We start from the raw sequence: 19,187 nt of genomic DNA, 5'->3' as shown, positions 1-19,187 counted from the left end.
GGTATTATTTATTGCCCTTCAGCAAGTTTTTGGACCCCTGATGTTAGTGCTTGTGGCATGGCCTCAACCAGGGGAATGTTTCAGGTGGTTGTTATCTATAATCTGCTGGCCATTAGAGGAATTTGTTTGTATATTGGTAGTGTTACATGTAGTTGATACAAAGCAAGAAAAAAAAAAGTTGACAAGTGCATGTTTCAATACACCTGATTAAAAGTATTTCCATTTAGTGTGTACCAGGCTTTTTTGTAGATTGATATTTTCATACGAGGAATATTTAAAAATCACTATCAAGCTATGGTTTTATTTTCTTTCTTTAAATTCCAAATGTATTATTTTAAATTTGAGAGGCTTCACAGAGATTGTGTTATTAAATCTTGCTCTTATAGTGTGGAAAATCCCTGGCAATTGAGAAAATGCCCTTGCACACATTTCATACCTCTCTGGATAACTTTCAACTTAACCCACCCCTTATTAGTGCCGGTGAGAAGTTCAAGGAGCTGACTGCCAAGAGACCATGTAGAGGAGAGATAACAGTATCACAACCGATGTAGGGGGTGGACATCAGAATTGCCATCTGTTTGTCTGCTGTATATTTTCACACACATTTCCAAACTTTACACACTACTTCTTTTTCCTGTATTTCTTTTCTTTTCAATATGAGATTATCCTAAGTGCTGACAACTCCCTGCTTCATAGCTTACTTCACTGTAAGCTAAAGCTACAGTGTACTTCCAAGGTGGTGCTTAGCACTTTGTGATTGCATTTATGTAACGCTTACATTGGTTGTCTCTTTCCTTTCCCAGCGCATCTGTAGCTGACAAGCTGAATACCGTCATTGTCATTTACCTGTTTCTTCTATTTAAGCTTTTTGTATGTTTGCAGCATATCGATTGTGCTATAATATGCTCCCTATTGTTTGGATTTCCTACTTCTGTTTGCTATAGCTTTTTGACTCTGTGTTTCTCGGGGATGGACTAACACAGTTACAAGTGCAAAGCCGTTCAGTGCTACTAATTGATCTGAACTAGAATACTGTCTCAAACTCCAGGGCTTGCAAACATATGTAGATTCCATGCTTTTGGGGTTTCATTTCATGCCTTACTGTTCCTTCTAAGGCAACATAGTTTGTCTTCAGTAGGCCTATTTTACTTAGTCCCAAATTTAATTGTAATCTATTGTGGTATGTTCTTCTTGTTTCTAATTATGGATTTGATACAACTAATTTTTGTAGTAACCACTTCCTGTGGACTGTCTTTGAAAACAAAAGAAGGGTCACCATTTCTTTTCTTAATTTGCAACAGCATTTTCTATATACATTGATAATCTTGCTGCACAAACAATGGAAAAAATGACAGGTAATAGTGTGTTTTAGACTTCTAAAATGCAGGAGAAAGATTTTGCTATGTTGATTAATGGGAGTCAAGTGATTTTACCAAGAAATGAAAACATGCATGAAAATTAAACATTGATAAGCTTTTAATGTTCAGGCAATAAAAAGCTTAATTGTTTTTCATCAATGCCTACTAAATAAAAATAATTACAAAGTATAGTGGGAACCTGAAATAGTGAGCATGGTGGTTCTTGCTCTCCTATCACTGAACAGCTTTTTCAAGAAAACAGGGGTTTACAACCTCATTTTCTTTTTTTTTTTTTTTTTTTCCAAATAGCTACAGGTACCTCAAAACATGCTACAAACTTTACTGCACCAGGACACATGATAGAGTTATCTTTGTGACAGATGTGTAGATATCTTTGTGAATGCTAGATACAGTACTACAGGTGAGGAAATGGAGTCACAGAGAGGTTAAGTGGGTTTTTAAATGGTGGTGTGACTCTTCACTGTGGTGGTTGGTAAGAGATGGCATAGAAATCCTGCCAGCTGGTGCGGGGCTGTAACTGTAACTCAAGCAGCCTGGGTTGCGCAGGTGATAAGATGATTGTTTCTACTCAGCTATTTGGTATTTAAGGTTTTAGGTTGCATGGTGTTTGCATCGTGTGGGGAATGTAATGTTTCTTTTTGTTGTTTTCAGCTTGCAGACAGTAGGCTGCATGCCACCTCCTGTGTCTTCTGCAGTGATTTTAACCAAAGCTGTTGGTGGAAATGAGGTGAGTTTTGATTTTTTTTTTTTTTTTCTTGAATGCTTTTTTTAAACAGAAGTTCAAACAAATATTTATTTCTGATGAGCTCTTGTGGGAAAACGCTGACTGCAGTGTGATGCTGTTGTGGTTTGTAAAAACTTTTAGAATATGATTGTTTCTACTCAGCTATTTGGTATTTAAGGTTTTAGGTTGCATGGTGTTTGCATCGTGTGGGGAATGTAATGTTTCTTTTTGTTGTTTTCAGCTTGCAGACAGTAGGCTGCATGCCACCTCCTGTGTCTTCTGCAGTGATTTTAACCAAAGCTGTTGGTGGAAATGAGGTGAGTTTTGATTTTTTTTTTTTTTTCTTGAATGCTTTTTTTAAACAGAAGTTCAAACAAATATTTATTTCTGATGAGCTCTTGTGGGAAAACGCTGACTGCAGTGTGATGCTGTTGTGGTTTGTAAAAACTTTTAGAATCAAAGCTTGAGTATTATGCTGGTGTCGAACAAGGGAAATAGTGTTATCTGCTGGTGTTGTTCAAACTGAAAGAAGCTCGAGTTTTCTGAGATGATAGAAAAGTTTCTGACAGAAAATGGTGTTAGGACATTTCTGCTTGTTGCTGCACTGTAATTCCTAACTGCATACTGTTCGCATGCTGTGTACTGGTTACCTCATAGACCATTAGCTTTGTGCCAAAGAATTGCCCTTGCAGTGATGGTTTGGATTGTGTTTAGTAGTAAGAGGCCCTGTAATAGGAGTTCCTCAAGCTTGAGGCTGCAAATGTAGCAAGTGATGATGGAGACATAAAAATTAATTTAAATCTTATGCTGTTATTTGCGACTGCATGAAATGAAAATTCTGGGAACCTGGAATTCTCTGACAGTGATGCAATGCAAAGTCTCAACAGATAGGAGATGCCAGAATTGAAATTGTTTGTGCAAACTCAATTTGGTCATGTTATATTTCTGCCTTAAAATAGCATTTGCTGATGTAACTTCAGACTCTTTCTTTATCCACAAAACACGTGCTATTTGCAGGATGACCAGGTAGACAGCATTTAGGAAATTAATCCAGGTATACTAATTAATGAGGTTATTTCCTTTAGATCTGCTTCCTTGTAACTACTGAAGGTGGGTGAGACCTAGTAGGTGAGCAAGGGAGAGAATAACACTAAAAGAGATTGGTTTTAAAGCTTGGGCTGCTGAGTTGCTGTTCTGGAGGGTTAGAGCCAAATCTTAATTCAGCCATAGAGCTCCTGCATGAGGTTGCATGAGTCACTTCAACCACATTTTTTTAAATATGGCCATTAGTTGTGTACTTCTCATTTTCTGAGTTCAGACTCTTGGGACCGATTAATGTCAGCTTTGAAAACACATGATAGCACTGAAATAGATTGAAGTTGTACTTTGTACTGACGAAGTGCTGTTTAATTGCTCTGTCCTCTGAAGAGAGACCAAAGCATCTCAAGTCCAGCATCTCTAATTATGGACAATCCCAATGCACGTCACTGTCTCCCATTTTGCCACCTGAAAACAAGTATCATAAAATTGTCTGATGGAGGTGCTGTGGAGTAATTAGTTATTATAAGGAAATAATTGAGGTACAAAACAGTGATCAGCAGAGACATGAGAAGTTTTCTAGTTATGAGTCTAGATTTAGGTGCTGTAAATTATACAAAGATGCCACATAGTGAACAGTGGGGATGAAATGAAGTATTGAATGAGTGCTCATTCAGTGTTAGCACTGTCTGTCCTATCCTTAGAACAAGGAAAAGATCCTCTGGAAAAAAAATAAGGTATGATTGGTTAGTTGAAGGCAATATCATACAGTATTTGTGTGCAGGAGCGAGAGCGGTACTTCAGTTTCTTGACCATTAGAGTTCAACTTTTTACGGTAGTATTCTTCTGGGGTGGTGTGTGTGTGTGTGTTTTATACCAGCTGAAAAATGGAAACTTTCTGTCATGTGAGGCTTGTGTAAGTAATTGTATAAATCACTGTCAAAGTAAGCTTGAACCTCTATTTCTTCTGTAAAAAACTGGTGTTGGAGGAATGTAAAAATGCATACCTTGTTAGTGATTTTTACAGACAGTGTGAATCAAGAATTGGGAATTGAGAGTTCTCAGTCAGGCTCTAGGAAGGTATGAGAGAAACACCCTTTAAACACACCCAATGTAGACAAAGTGTGTGGCAAATTTATTGCCAAATTTGAGACAGTTTCAAATGCAAACATATTTTTGGGATTTAATGCTTCTCTGTTTCAGCTGGTATAGAGTTAATTCCTCCTAGTAGCTGGCATAGTGCTGTGTTTTGGATTTAGCATGAGAACAATGTGATAACACACTGATGTTTTAGTTGTTGCTAAACAGTGCTTATACTAAGTCAAGGACTTTTCAGCTTCCCCTGCTCTGAAGAAGCAGCAGCTGGGAGGGAGCATAGCCAGGACAGCTGACCCAAACTGGCCAAGGGATATTCCAGACCATATGATGTCATGCCCAGTATATAAACTGGGGGAGTTGGCCCGAGGGCAGCAATTGCTGCTTGGGGCCGGGCTGGGCATTGTTTGGCAGATGGTGAGCAATTGCATCACTTGTTTTTCTGGGGTTTTGTTTCTTTCTCTCTTTTTGTTGTTTTTCTTTTAATTACATTTAAAAACTATTATTATTGTTTTATTTCAAACATTAATATATTCTTAACCCACAAGTTGTCTTACTTTTGCCCTTCTGATTCTCTCCCCTGTCCCACCTGGGGGCGGGGTGGGGGGGGAAGGTGAGCGAGTGGCTGTGTGGTGCTTGGTTGCCAACTGGGGTTAAACCATGTCATTCGGACTATTGTTAAAGTTTCTTCTGAAGAACAGCAAATCACGTTCCTCGTGCTAGGGGAGGAAACCTCACGTCTGGGGGTTTGACTAGATCACCTCTGAAGGTCCCTTCCAACCCAAAGCATTCTATGATTCTATGGTGTCTCTCATCAAATTTCACCTAAGCTGTTATTGATATATTTCTCTTTCTGACATGAGCAGAACAATGCATTTTTTCCTACTTTAAAATCCATTCTGATATATGAAGAATTCAAACTTGGGAGTCAACTGGAAATATAAGTGATTGTACTGTGAGAGCATTTATTCGTAATAATGTCTTTTACACTGCTTTTGCCTCGTCAAGCCTGTATCCCTTACCTAGAGAAATTGATTTGTCTGAGGGTCTATCTACACTGCATAATGTAATATGAAGATAAATGAGCTTGCTCAGAAGCAATATAGCGAGGGAGCTCCACATGAGCTAATTAGTCTGTGAAGTGCCCTGCTGCTGTAGAGGACAGGCACACCCTCAATAAGTGCTCTGAAGACCTCTTTGGGTTTCTTGAAGCACAGCACACACAAGCTGTGGTAGTTGTCTGTGTTACGACCGTATAGAGGGTTTTAGGTTTTCTTTATCAAACTAGAAGTGACTGTTGAATGTCTATTTGGACTTGGGTTATTCTCAAAGAAATATCAGGCACTATGGCATGGTAGAATTATACTCACCTGGGGCTGAGGCAACTGATTCTATTTTTAGCTCTGCCATTACCCCTTTGGGTAAAGCAGAATGGGGTATCGTGTCTCTGGGGTTAGCAGTAATGGATAATGGCAACTTTGTGAAGTGTTTATCAGTGCTGAAAAGCCTTATGCGAGAGCTGTATTTTATTGTTCTGGGACAGGGTGATTAAGTGTTTGGTCAAGTGCTTAGAAAGATAGTCTACATCATTAGAAGCTACATGGCTGGGGGATTTTGCTGCATATCAGTTGGAAAATTTGGTTGAGAGATGGTAAAAGGAAGACATTTTTGTTGCTCTTACAAGGATCTGTTTTTTTAGTTGATACATGCCTGAGGGCACAAAATAAAATATTCTGCTTTTGTTGGCTGAGGAAGGTGTGGTCATCAAAGCTGATACTAAGAATTCTGATTAAACTGTGTTCATCATTGAAAAAGTTAATGTTCTGGGATTGTAAGTACAAACCCAGGTAAGCTAAAAATCTTTAACTGTCAGCATTTAACAGTAATTATACAGTCTACCAGTGTTTGTTTTCCTGATGGTTCAAACATATGGTATATCAAAAAAGTGTATCTAAGCTTTAAGTCCTCTTGAGCTGCGTATAAGAATACAACAGCTGAACAGTTACTCAAAAGTGCAAATGTAAAATTGTCCAAAGCAAAACTAAATCTTCCTATATATTGTTTGATCACCGACCCTGTGATCTATACCGCTTTTCAAATTTCTAGTCCTAGCAGCTGTTAGGCATGCCTTCCAAGCTCTACCACGTTAGCCATTTGTATTACTTTGCAGTATGCCTGGTAGATGAGTAGGTGGGGGCTGGGTTTGATGGTTGAGGCATTCCAGAGGAAATAAATCTTTATCAAAAGCCTTTTGTCAGCAGTAGCCTTCCATTAATAAGGGAAGATGGGCAAGCCAGTTAGCACCTTTGCTTGCTGTAGCTGTGGTGATGTGGTAGAGAGAAGCATTATATTTGGAAGCTGAAAGGCTTCCAAGTCTTTTGGTATTTGAGGGTGAAAATGAACATCGTCACTTAGCTCTGATGCATGAGTGGTTTGGTGGCTTGTTTTAGGGGACTGGAAAGAGCCTTCTTCACAAGTCAAGTCGTAAGGATTATAGGGCAGAAAAGATCTCTGTAGCTTTATAAGAAAGAAATGGAAAGACAGCAAAGAGCTAATCAGACTGAAAACAAGTAGCAGATTTTGTAGGTGCATTGGATTTTTTTGCCCTAACCAATGGAGGAGAAATCCAGTGTTGGCATTAGAAGAGTGGAACAACAAAAGATTCTAGCTGCAAAGAAAATAACGGAGTCACTAGTTCACTTTCTGCTTGTTACATGAGATTTAAGACAGACATATTGCGATTGATGGCAGTGGCAGCAGCAGAGGTGTTCAGCTGTTCAAGGCAGTGTTTCTGTACCGCTTCAGAGTAACTTGTGTACTAGTAGTGATATAGGTACGATGTTCTGAAAATGTCTGATATGCAGCATTGTAGGATATTTACCTGTGGTTGTTGGAAGAAGATATGGTGGAGATTAAAATTCCTGTCCGAAGATCTGCCTATATAATTCAGACTAGCTAGGAGCTGGCATCACTTTATCCAGAGAGGTGTTGGCAAATGAGAGATGTAAGCAGTGGGGAGGGAAACTTTGTGCTCTTTGAAAATCTTGGCTTTTGGAGGAGAGAAGGATGATTTATGGCTATTCTGTCCTTTGTTTTGGTGGAAGTAGCTGATCTTGATGTGATGAGCAGAAATACAACTTGTCCAGTAGGCCTACAAATTCACACCTATTGGCTCTGTGGCCCATTCTTAGGTTTCTTCAACTCCTTTCCCTGATGTGTGATTTGTTTTCCCAGCTCCTGTGTCTTCTCTCTGGTTCTCCTTTTTCACCCTGATTTTCTGTCATTCCTCTTGTGATCTCTTTCTATATGATGTTACTTTTATTAACCCTGCAAACAACTTTCCAAACCAGCCTATACCTAGCTTTTGTCACAAATACATTTAGCTCATTAGCAAAGCCAGTTTTAAGTACTGAATTTAATTTGATGCATGTGAAGCCCTTTATGAACAAAACCAATGTTCATATGTACACTGACAAAAACTAAGGAGGGATCACCAGGAGAAATAAAAATCTAATTTTGGTGATATTGTCTCACTTACTTAGTTGTTTCTGTCATCAGTAACACTTATGAAGTCTTTTGATTTGTGAAGAGGACAGTCCATGTAGTTAAAAAAATTGGAATGAAAACCAGAAGGCCTCACTCTTGTTCTTTGCTTTTGTGGAGCCATCAAGGGTCAGGGTTTTAATAACATAGGGTCTGACAGCACAGAAAGCTTTTTTTGTGTCTTTTTTTTTTTTTAGTTTTTCACTGAAATTATAAAACCTATTTCTTTAAAAGTCTGCTTCTAACTATCCATTTCTGCAAGAGAGACAAATAAATATGTCAGCCTTTCAAGGTACTGTAAAGACAAACCTATTAAAAGCTCAGAGATCCTCAGACAGAAATGCTGTAGAGATGCCAGATATTACTACAAAGTATTCAGACAGCAAATGTCATACTCTCCTTAAGAATCAAAGTAATGAAGAAAAGAGATTGAAAATTAGATCTATAAGTCTATTATCAGTTTGGGAGAAAAAACAATTTGCGATGACTTTTATGGCAGCTTAATGACATATTTTTGAAAAGTGTAACATAACAGGCAAGAGCTGTGATGGAATTGTACAGATAAATCGTAGCAGACAGTTTGTTTTATTGAAGAATACTTTGGCTATTTTGCTATCTCACACACAACAAAACTGTTGAGATTTTTTTTTTGTTTGGTTAAGCTGTAGCTTGTACAAAATCCCTTAATCAAGGTGCTGTTTTTTTTTTTTGCAACTTCATGTGGATCTGCTATGCTTTTTGTAAAACAAAGTGTTACATATGCAAGACAAGGTTTTTAAATATAAAATGGACTATAATGAAGAAAGCTAGAAAGGTATTTATGAAATAAGATATAAAGTAAAGAAAGAATTCTAGTATTGACTTTTGAATTTGTAGAACACAATAGAATATAACAAGGCCAAGTGCCGGGTCCTGCACTTAGGTCAAAACAACCCCATGCAACGCTACAGGCTTGGGGAAGAGTGGCTGGAAAGCTGCCTGGTGGAAAAGGACCTGGGGGTACTGGTTGACAGCCAGCTAAACATGAGCCAGCAGTGTGCCCAGGTGGCCAAGAAGGCCAATGGCATCCTGGCTTGTATCAGGAATAGTGTGGCCAGCAGGAGTAGGGAAGTGATCGTCCCCTTGTACTTGGCACTGGTGAGGCTGTACCTTGAATCCTGTGTTCAGTTTTGGGCCCCTCACTACAAGAAGGACATTGAGGTGCTGGAGCATGTCCAGAGAAGGGCAATGAAGCTGGTGAGGGGTCTGGAGCACAAGTCTTACAAGGAGCGGCTGAGGGAACTGGGGTTGTTTACTCTGAAGAAGAGGAGGCTGAGGGGAGACCCTATTGCCCTCTACAACTGCCTGAAAGGAGGCTGTAGTGAGGTGGGTGTTGGTCTCTTCTTCTAAGCAGCTAGCAATAGGATGAGAGGAAATGGCCTCCAGTTGCATCAGGAGAGGTTTGGATTGGATATTAGGAAAAATTTCTTCACTGGAAGAGTGGTCAAGCATTGGAACAGGCTGCCCAGAGAGGTTGTGGAGTCACCGTCCCTGGAGGTGTTCAGAAAATGTGTAATGTGGCACTTCAGGACATGGTTTAGTAGGCATAGTGGTGTTGGGTTGACGGTTGGACTTGATGATCTTTGAGGTCTTTTCCAACCTTAATGATTCTATGATTCTATAAAACTGATTATAGATTTGCAAGGTTGACAGCTAGCCTTTCTGGAAAAGAATCAAGGAAGAGTAGTAACATTTTGCCAACAAATTATATGCAATAGTTTTAACTGATACTATAAAATAAAGGGCATATGAGTACTGGAAAATTCCTTTGCTTGTGAGTGGTGGTGTTTTTTTAAGTAACAACAAAAAAGTGAACCCTACGCTATACTGTAAAGTCACAGGAAAGATATTGATTTCTCTAAAAATATCTGAAGTTCTTTGAACTGTGTATACATGTACATTAACCTTTTAAAAAACAAACCAAAATTAATAAAAAGAAGTTCAAGCTCTAATGGTTCACGATTCATACACTGATGCACCTGTGTACCAAGAGTGTTTACCCTTGGATGGTAACACATGAACATAATGAAACAAAATAGTGTAAGATCTTCAAATAAACTATATGTGTCATGTTGTTTAGTTGTCTTCTATAATACAGGTTTTTTTCTTCTTTATGTCAAAATTTACAGTAGTGTTGTCTAAAATTTCATTTCCAAATTGCACTTAAAATATTCATATTTTTAGGTTTTATTTATAAAAGCGTAAGTAATTTAATTCTATTGTTTTTTAAATTTGATGCTGTAAAAGGAAAAAAACCTGTAATGAATTTTTTTTTTTTATTTCCTAAGTAATAAATTTTGTCTACCCACACAGATTAAATAGTTCTAAATGAAAACTTAACTAATTCTACCGTTAGATACTACACAAAAGTCTCTGGGAAATGTATGTGGGTGTCAGAGGACAAATTTAGGGAGGATGTCTGTACTTCACATGTACAAATATAAAGCATTAACTGTGTCAGCATAAGCCTTGTATGTACATAGGAGCTGTTGTGCTATTAAATTCACCCGCTCCGCTCTAGTATTACAGTCTAATTTTTTATGTATCCTAAGAGTTTACTTTTCTTTTATCATTACTGCGCTTTGAGCAGATGGTTTTTATTGAACTATTTATTGACACTTAGGGTTTTTTCCTTCCCTGAGTGGTGAGTACATTTTATATCCATCAATGCATAGGAGTAGCCCAAATTATTACTTACAATATGAATTTCATCACTGTAATGTGTCCCAGTCACACAGCTCCATTAGAGATCTCTAGAGTTCCTCATCGTCTTCTCAGGTCTTCTATAACCCAAAGCAATTGTGGAATCTTCTGGGTTTTTTTCCCCTCTCTCACTGTTCTCCTTTCATTTATCACTAGTAGTTCTAATACAGATCCACTGTTATAACTGTTCAGAATGGAAGGAATTTTCAAAGGTGTTCAGCTGTGCTCTTAATTCAGTGGAAGCAAATTCAGGCTAATGGCGAGACTTCTGAAATCCCCATATTTGAGCACTTCACCCCCAAACTCCTTACTTCGGTTTGTACGAAGTTTCAGGCTCTCTCAACACCTTTGAAAAGCAGCTGGTTTACTGTCCTAAAGTATCAGTGTGTGAGTTAGACTTGTGATAAAAGTTTTAATTTTGTCCCTGGTTGCCAGTACCTCTAACTCAGGGTCTTTCATACGGTTCGTAAGGTGTCTGGTGGAAAAAATCCCTCTCCTACACTCCTGGGAGTGTAAGAGATTAGGGAAGTGCAAGAAAATGTATTAAATTTCTTAACTGCACAACTGTATGTACTGTTAGATGTATGACACAGAACCTTCAGCCTTGGGCGTGTTCAGCCTTCCCAAATCTGGCGTCCTTGTAGCAGCTCTACCATAATCTAGAAAGTTGTAAAATTGTCTTTTAAATTATGCTACACTACTTGGACTGTGGCGGGAAACTACCTGGAATCATCACAGCCTTGTGTTTTTACAAGGGTGTTTGCCCAGCTGGCCTAGGTCTGACTTCAACAAGAGTGTTTTCAGAGGCTTTGCTGTGCCCGTTCTGCAGTGCTTGGCTGGCGAGACCCGTTTTTTGTCTGCTATGGGACATTTGGTGAAAGCTGTTTACAGCATAAAGAAGCCAGGACAGAAGAAGGGTCTTGCTCTCATGCTTGACAAAAGTGGCCTTTTAAAGCAAGATGGTTTTGTATTTGTCTCGGTCTGCAGGTTAATTCAGTGTAAAAATTATAGTGTGCAAGAGCAATAAAGGCTATTTAGCAGGGAGTGCTGTATGAAATGCATTGCCTATGCAAAGCAAGCATTTTTACTGATTTGTTCAAACAGTTAATACTTCTATTAAAATATTTGCAGCGAGTGGGGTCTGCTGGCTCCCTAAAATTCAAGTTCTGTACTCTCTGGTGTTTAATCTTTATGGCGGTTTGCAAGAGATTGCAGATGCATTATAACGAGGGAAATGTGTTTACCCGCTCTGCCTTCCTCAGCCTTTGAAAGGAGAGGCTATCTTTTGGAGAGCAGTGAAGACTGGAAATACTGTTCTGAAGGTGACTGCTTCAAAAAGTTACAAGTGACTTGTTTGCAGCGGGGTGTTTTATGCAGTCTTAACTCCACCAAATGCCAGCGTTTGTGGTGTCAGGCTCGCTGTCGAATGGCTTTCTTTTGGCAGAGCGGTGCAGTTGTTTGCTGGCACTGAAATCTGGTGACATGCTGCGGGTTCTCCTGTCCCTCACCTGTTGGCTTACAAAGCAAATGCTAATTTAATATTAATTTTAATAGTAAGTGAAGTGTTTAATCGTTGCATATGTTAGGATTGGTGTTAAATCACTGATACAGCAGAACAGAAACTGTTCAGCTTTGTCTGTAGCTTTTAAGTGGTTTATTTTCTACCATGAACAGTAAAGAGGGTTCCTTTGGCATCTGTTCATGTGTTCACCTGTCTCTGTGGGCCTGGACCTTCTTGCACGAAAGGATACTACTGCAAGTGGCTCAGCATGGCTGCTGGTGGCCCCAGCGTTGTGAGTGGGAATGAAAACATGTATTTATAAAACTAACGAAAGCTAATACGCGACAGTATTGATTGTCAAAAATGGCATTAATTCAGTATTTCTTTCTAAAAAGAACGCTTGGAATGATAATGTGTAAAGCATTGCTAACATTTTGAAATCTGAAAAATACCTTTTACATATGACTGTTGGCAGCTCACTGCAGTCTGTTGAGGGGACAAAACGCCCTGTAGGAACATCTTCAGTGGATTCAGTCAAGGATAGCATTACTGTAGTTGAAATGTGCAAGTTCTGAGCGCTGGCTTGTAAAGAGATAATGTTACATTGTTTCTCCTTTCTTAAATTTGTCCTTTGTGTTAAAATCAAAGCTTCAGGGTATTTCACTTGGGAAGGCTTTTGTTTCTATCCAAACATATTTTTACCTGGTATGAATATATTTGCTTAGTGGCTAATAGTAATATATAGGAAAGAAAGCCATCAGGCTTGCAAATTCAATATTTCTATAATTCGTTTTCTTTAGCTCTCTTTTTGGGTGTACAATATTAAGTCCTGATTTGTGGAAATCATAGCTGTAAAACACGAAACAGGATTTTCAGTTAAAATTACTATTATCTTTAAATTTCATTCTTTTTCAAGGAAAGTAAATTGATTTTATTATCCTTTTTTCATCGTTATGATTATGAAACAACATCATGAAGGTTTTTGTCTTCTGAATTGTTTGTCAAATGTTTATATTCAATACATGTTAAGAAAAAGTGTCTTGCAGTCTATGAGGAAAACCTCATCTGCGTGAAGAGACAGAACAAATTTCTAGATTCCTTATATATAAATAAAAATAAACAAGCCCAAATTTATTTAAAATGTTTTTATGGAACTCTTATGAGAAGATAAAATGTTCCCAGGTTGTATTTTTCTGTTAAAATGACTTTTGGCTCATTTGTTAGAGTGTTTAGCGGTAGAGCAGCAAATTTTCTCTGATTTCAAAGCATTATTTAGGCTTCTGTTTCTGGAAAATACTGGCCAGATTATGAAGTCTGAAAACGGCAAGCTCCTGGTAAACTGCTTCTGGGCACGTTGAAGAAAAGCCTCTTGCCTCCTGGGAACCCTTTTTTCCCTTCTGCATTTGGCCTTTTCTGTTGGAGATCCACTGCTGCTGCTGCCGCTTCTAAATTAACAAGGGTGGAGGGGAAACAACACCACTCAGAGTAGCTGTAGCAGAGGCTTAAACTCTGGTACTTACATGGGAAGCCCCTATGAGAAGATAGTAGCTTTTAGGAAATTTTGGGGGGCAGGAGACTGGTAAAGAAGCTTTAGTGTATTCACTCTACTATAGGTTCCCTAAAAGCACAATAACCCCAATTACTCATCTGTGTGATGGGGGACTACCATTAAATACAGTCTTTGCCAACCCATTCGGTACCTCGTCATATATATCCCTACCACAAGCCACATTTCTAGTCTGCTTCTCTGGCATTTCGGGTCCCCTTGCCACCCCCAGCCTGACCTCTCAAGGTCTGTGCTGTTTACCTCCAAATCCTGCCCTGCCTTGGGCCCTCGTACCCATCCCCGGCGAGTTAGCACCAACTGCCCGGCTGCTCCCGAGACAGTGCCAGGCAGAGGCGAAGGGGGAACTGGTGGAGCCTCAGTCACGCTTGGCCGTATGTTATCTATCGCTCATTGATGTGCGCTTAACACTGTGAGGCAGTAGCTATGTACTTTTGGACTAGGGCTGCAAGCCAGCACTTGAATTTAAGGTAAATAACATTTCTGAAGGAATTTTCCCCAAGATCTAGGGGAACAAAAAACTTGCCTTATAGTGAGGTGTGGATACAGTAGTTCTGACTTAATCTATTTTTCATAATAAAGGGATGCTTAGTAAGAAGTACGTGAGCAAACAAAGAAGGTAGTGCACTGCTTGTCAACAAAGAAGTCAGCAGCCATAGCCATAGTAGCTAATGCAGAAATTCTGGTAATTATGTGGCACATAAACTAAAGAATTTATTCTTGTGCTTGAACTGAGTCGTGTTTGAGCTGGTAAGTCCAGAGCAACAGTGTATTTCCTGAATTAGTTTGCCAATTTACATATATTACTTCGTCCCTGAAATTTGGAAACTCCCTGTTCTAGCAGGTATTGTGGATTATTTCTGCAAGATTCCCAAAATGTTGAGTTTCTAGTGCATGGCTGACTTTGCTTAGCTAGACCTTTTTGTTGTTATATTTTGTAATGATCTAAATTAATCTTGTTTGTTGATATTGTTGCAAAATGTCCGTAATATGTACAGGGATGTATACCTTGATAAATACTGTGTGAGTGTTTCAGCTCCAACTGCATATCCAAAACCTTTTAAAAGGAAATCTCAATGAGCCCCATGGGGCAAAGTAAATTATTACATGTGGTGAACTCTTAAGTCATAGACCAAGGTCATGGCAGTGAGAGTGTATTTCAAAAAGGTTTTATCTGTGCTTGGAAAGCAAATGAAATCTCTCATCATTAACTTTGGAATTATAGTTATAAGAGGATTTTCACTAGAGGTGAAAGATCAAGTTCATGGCGGACATAATGGAGTCTGAAAAGTTATTTCTCAGACATAATACCAGGGCATGAAACGTTCACTGAGGTTTTCACATTATCGATGGGGAGTTTACAGCCTCTAATCTGGATACTGAAGATCAGAATTATTGTAATTATTGCTATCTACTGCGGCTTTATTTCAACCTTTTTAGATGGAAAAAAACACCCTCTTTTTGTGATATTGCAGACTTTTAGAAAAATTTCCTAGCTTTTCAGCTGAGTCAGTCTCTGTCATAGCATACAGGCAATACCTACCTTAGTTAATAACTTATCCTTCTATAGAGATACAATTTACTAAACCTGAATGATCTTCAGTCCCTAATTAATTAATCAAAGCACATGTGTATGCAGTGATAAGGTGTCTCTGTCCTTATTTGTTGATAGTTCACATAAACCAGAAAGAACAAATGTTGAAGGGAAACAGGGCAGAAAAGCATAAGTAGAACTAAGGTTTTTAGTGACCCAGACTATTATCCTGTCAGTGGAAATAGATGTTCATTTGTCTGTTTATTCAACAGGCTTCTACGTTTTGCTGATGTTTGCATGTGTGCATGCATGCATTTCAGTGGTACCAATGAGCAACAGAAATCTGCTCAATAGCAGAGAGTCTGAACCCTGTGCCTGCATCTTGGGAACGGTTTTTCAAATATCCCTGCCAATAACAGCACTCACTTATTCACAGTTTACAGTGCTCAATCTGTTTGCTTGTAGAAGTGTTGAAATTTGCCAGCGATGTGCTGCGTTTAAAAGTAGAGTATTAAACAACCATCGGCAAAAATGAATCCCTTCATGTTTGTGCTTTCAGTGTCATGAAGGTTATTACATTGACAGAAAAGTTTCAGCTGTTGTGATTTTATTTGGAAGAGTCAGTTGAGACCTGTTTTCATGCCATTTCAGTTCTAGGTAAAATTTAAGGTTTTGGTGGTTTGTTTACTTAAATCCTTCCATCTAATTTAAAGAGAGGTATTTGTCAAAAGGTGCATTTGTTCACCAAGTTACAACTACAAATAACAAGTACCTATATATTTTTGGCAAGTGATACTTTAATTTATTTGAAAATATAAAAAAAAACCCAAACTAATTTTACAGTAAGAAGATTTTGTAACTGGAACTAGAGAAAGTCAGCTCCAGGAACGGCTATCGGGTTTTATTCTACTAAAGCAAAATACTTTGTTTCAAAATGAATGTGTTTTTAGGGAAACTTTTCATATATTCAATATATGTGATTTCTTAAAAGACCTGTAATTCAAGAAATGACAACATTAAAGTTGGACATAAAGTCTCATTTCTGGTCTATGGATGTGTTTTATGCTTCTATTTTAAAATGGCATGTGATCATGCAATTTAGAAAATGTAGGGTATAACTTCTTTTTTTTCTGCAATGTTAATGTCATATGTGTTACCTCAAAAGAACTGGCTGTATTTTCATTATCCAAATGGTCTGGAATATCTGTATTGAGCGAGACTTTCTATGTAGGTTATGTTCTCTAAGGTGTAGATTTTAATAATTTAGCCAATGGCCTCTCTTATACGTTTTCTCCTTAACCAGCAGTGCAACCTCTTTAGTACAGTTGTGAGGCATTTCCATTTCTAAGCATAGTCACAAACGTCTGTGACCTATTGATACTAGGACGTTTTTACTGTTCATACCACCCATGTCCGTGACTTCTACACGGCTCAATTCTCTGCGATTTATGATCTGAGAAACTCAGGACAATAGATGTTATTTGTAAGCGTGGAATACCCAGAAAAATACACAGTATTGTAAAGTGCTGTCCTCAAATCCCTTCTGCAAATGAGTCACTCCGAGGCGTCTCTGCTTCGTAAGGGGTCTGCCGTCATGACCCCTTGAGTAGCAAATGCCTGTGTTGCTACATTTGGTTTTTCGAACCTTCCTGATACTTCCAGCAGATAAAACTCAGAGTAGTCATCTTCTGCAAATAACAACAAAATACTGCTACATTTGGTTTTTCGAACCTTCCTGATACTACCAGCAGATAAAACTCGGAGTAGTCATCTTCTGCAAATAACAAAATATCTACCTTGTAACCTTGATTTCTTTATTTTTAGTTGATTCCTTTGTATTTTCTTTTTCAATTTTCTTTAAATTTGGAGTATTACATTGAAATTAATTCAGTTCTATAGGTAACAATTTTCTCTCTTTTTAGTTGTATATAAATTCAAAGTAGTAGCCTCTGCACTAGTTCTGATTGACTTTGTTTTATGTAAATATGAAATCTTAGAACATAGTGACGCTTTCTAACCCAGGTATTTTGTGAGTCTGACAGCTGAGTTCTCTCTGAGTTGAGAACAGGATTCAGATGTGCACTTTTGTCTTCAGCGAGTGTAAAATTTCTTTCTCGTTGTCTTAGCAGTATAGTTACGCTTACCACCCTCCCAATTCTTCCCACCTCTGGTAGTTTTGCGTGATATAAGTCACTGTGCCCATAGTGTAAGCATCCTGTCATGTCTCTAAGTGATCACAGTGATTTTAATTTCCCTCCTCTTTCAAATCACCAGCCAGTTCCAGCATGTTGTTTGTCATCTTCCTTACTGATCCAAAACCACATTGAAATCTGCAGGAGTCTTCTGTTTCCCAGACTGCATAGTCATAGTAGCAGTCAGCGCTTCTAACTTTAAAGAGATTATTTTACTCAGGCGGTTCACTTATTACGCTAACTTATCACACAGTATCTTGTGAGGTAGATGGCTCATTCGGCATCACTTCCAGCAGGCTATTTTAATGGTTTCTTTATCAGCTCTTGTGGGTTTTTTTGTTTTGTTTTGTGAGTAGTGGGAGGCAATAGTGTCTTTTCATACTCTCTAATAATTTTGTGCAACCTAATGCACATCTGCCATACAAGCAGATTTTAAGGATATTTCCTGTCTTTCAGCCTTCAAGTTCCTTCTAAATTGTGTGATGCAAGGCAATTGAAAATTTCATTTTTATCAGTTTATTTCCTCCTGTAGAGCATATTGTAATATGCCAAGACTTTATTTGGAGCCATCTCTCTTCTTAGATGTTTTTACAAAAGTAGAAACAGTTGAATTTGGTTTTCCTTCTAATTAGCACATGCCAGCTGCTACCAGCAAAAGAACACCTGTTCTGCTAGCGAGGGTACCTGGAAAATTGGACATGGTTCTTCTCCCTTTTCCTAGTGTAAATCAGATATTCTTCTGTTAAATTAAAGCAACGGACTGGGTAAGTGTAGGTAAGAGTCACAAATGAAAATTGGGTCTATATGTTTTGTAATAGGTGGGTTCCAGAAGCAGTAATTGGAATGTTAGCTGGTCTCCTTACGCAAAAGTGTGTAGTTGACATAAAATGCGAAGTAGATACATAAGTACAGTACTGCATTTTTGTCCTCTGTGGTATCATATGTTAATGACTGTCTTTTTGAGAAGATGGTCTTTGTTTCAAATAAATGAAACTGTGCCTGTAAATTTAAAATAGAAAAGTGAAGACAAGTATCAGTATTATTCATGCTGTAAAAGCTTCTAAAGATGGAGGTTTATTTGTGGGTGAAGTGTATGTCACTACCTTGAAGTTAGAGTAATCATACTTATCTTTCTGTAGGAAGTGTGTTCATCAGGAAACATGACTAAGCTTTCCCTTTACTGTCTCATTATACAGATATTAGAGGAGTATAAAGTCATTTTATTAGCTGACAAGCTGTTTAATTACAAGATAAGAAACACAGCTTTGCTCAGCGGAGGAAATGTAGAGTTCTGCCATCTGCATTCAGAAGCCTATTTCCTCCAGCTTTCACTGGAAGTAAAGGCAGCCTCCAAACTCGGGAGAATTTTATTGATGTAGATTATCAATGTTTTCTCCTAGGTTTGCTCATACATAGAGAAATAAAATATCTAAATCGTGAAGAACTGCATAGGGTACATATAATCAGCAGTGAACTATAGAGCTATACTGTTGAATGTCCTAGATGAGGGAAGAAGAAAGAAGGTGTAATAGCTGTATATACAGCCTTTCATATATACGTTGAAATCAGGAGTCCTAGTTAGTATTTGGTACTTGGCCAGGATTAATGGTTCTGCAGTGAGATCAGTGCTTGAACTATATGTTGTTTAAAATATTGTTCATTAACTCTTTTTGGTATAGACCGGCTAGGTTCTTGGAGGAGTTCCAGATGTTGTTCAAGGTGTTGTTACTAGTGTCTGAAATGGCTTTTCCTCTCTCTGTTCCACCATAATGACAGATAAATGGGGGCTATTCCATTCCATTTCCAGATCAGGTCAAGTGTTTACATGGGTTTTGTTTGGAGGCCTTTTTTCTCTGGAGTTTGTTTTCATATTTG

The 19,187-nt window shown here is 38.3% G+C and overlaps 2 protein-coding genes across 4 annotated transcripts in view; both read left to right on the top strand.

The window, feature by feature from the left end:
- Positions 1-2,280, top strand: part of LOC118452796 (sodium/bile acid cotransporter 7-like) — a 34,700-nt gene extending 32,420 nt beyond the window's left edge. The window contains exons 4-5 of the mRNA XM_035899195.1: positions 2,031-2,106; positions 2,245-2,280. Of these exons, the coding sequence (XP_035755088.1) occupies positions 2,031-2,106; positions 2,245-2,280 (112 nt within the window). The remainder of the gene's footprint in view (positions 1-2,030; positions 2,107-2,244) is intronic.
- A 69-nt stretch (positions 2,281-2,349) lies between these two features.
- LOC104130600 (sodium/bile acid cotransporter 7) overlaps positions 2,350-19,187 on the top strand; it is a 149,524-nt gene continuing 132,686 nt past the window's right edge. For all 3 annotated transcript variants that reach the window (XM_035899205.1, XM_035899204.1, XM_035899206.1), the window contains exon 1: positions 2,350-2,420. In XM_035899205.1, the coding sequence (XP_035755098.1) occupies positions 2,364-2,420 (57 nt within the window). In that variant the 5' untranslated portion in view covers positions 2,350-2,363. The remainder of the gene's footprint in view (positions 2,421-19,187) is intronic.

Source organism: Egretta garzetta, unplaced genomic scaffold, assembly GCF_000687185.1.
Source record: "Egretta garzetta isolate BGI_Z169 unplaced genomic scaffold, ASM68718v1 scaffold258, whole genome shotgun sequence".
Lineage (NCBI taxonomy): Eukaryota > Metazoa > Chordata > Aves > Pelecaniformes > Ardeidae > Egretta > Egretta garzetta.
The sequence above is the reverse complement of the archived record's forward strand: the minus strand, read 5'-3'. Positions and strand labels throughout refer to the sequence as shown.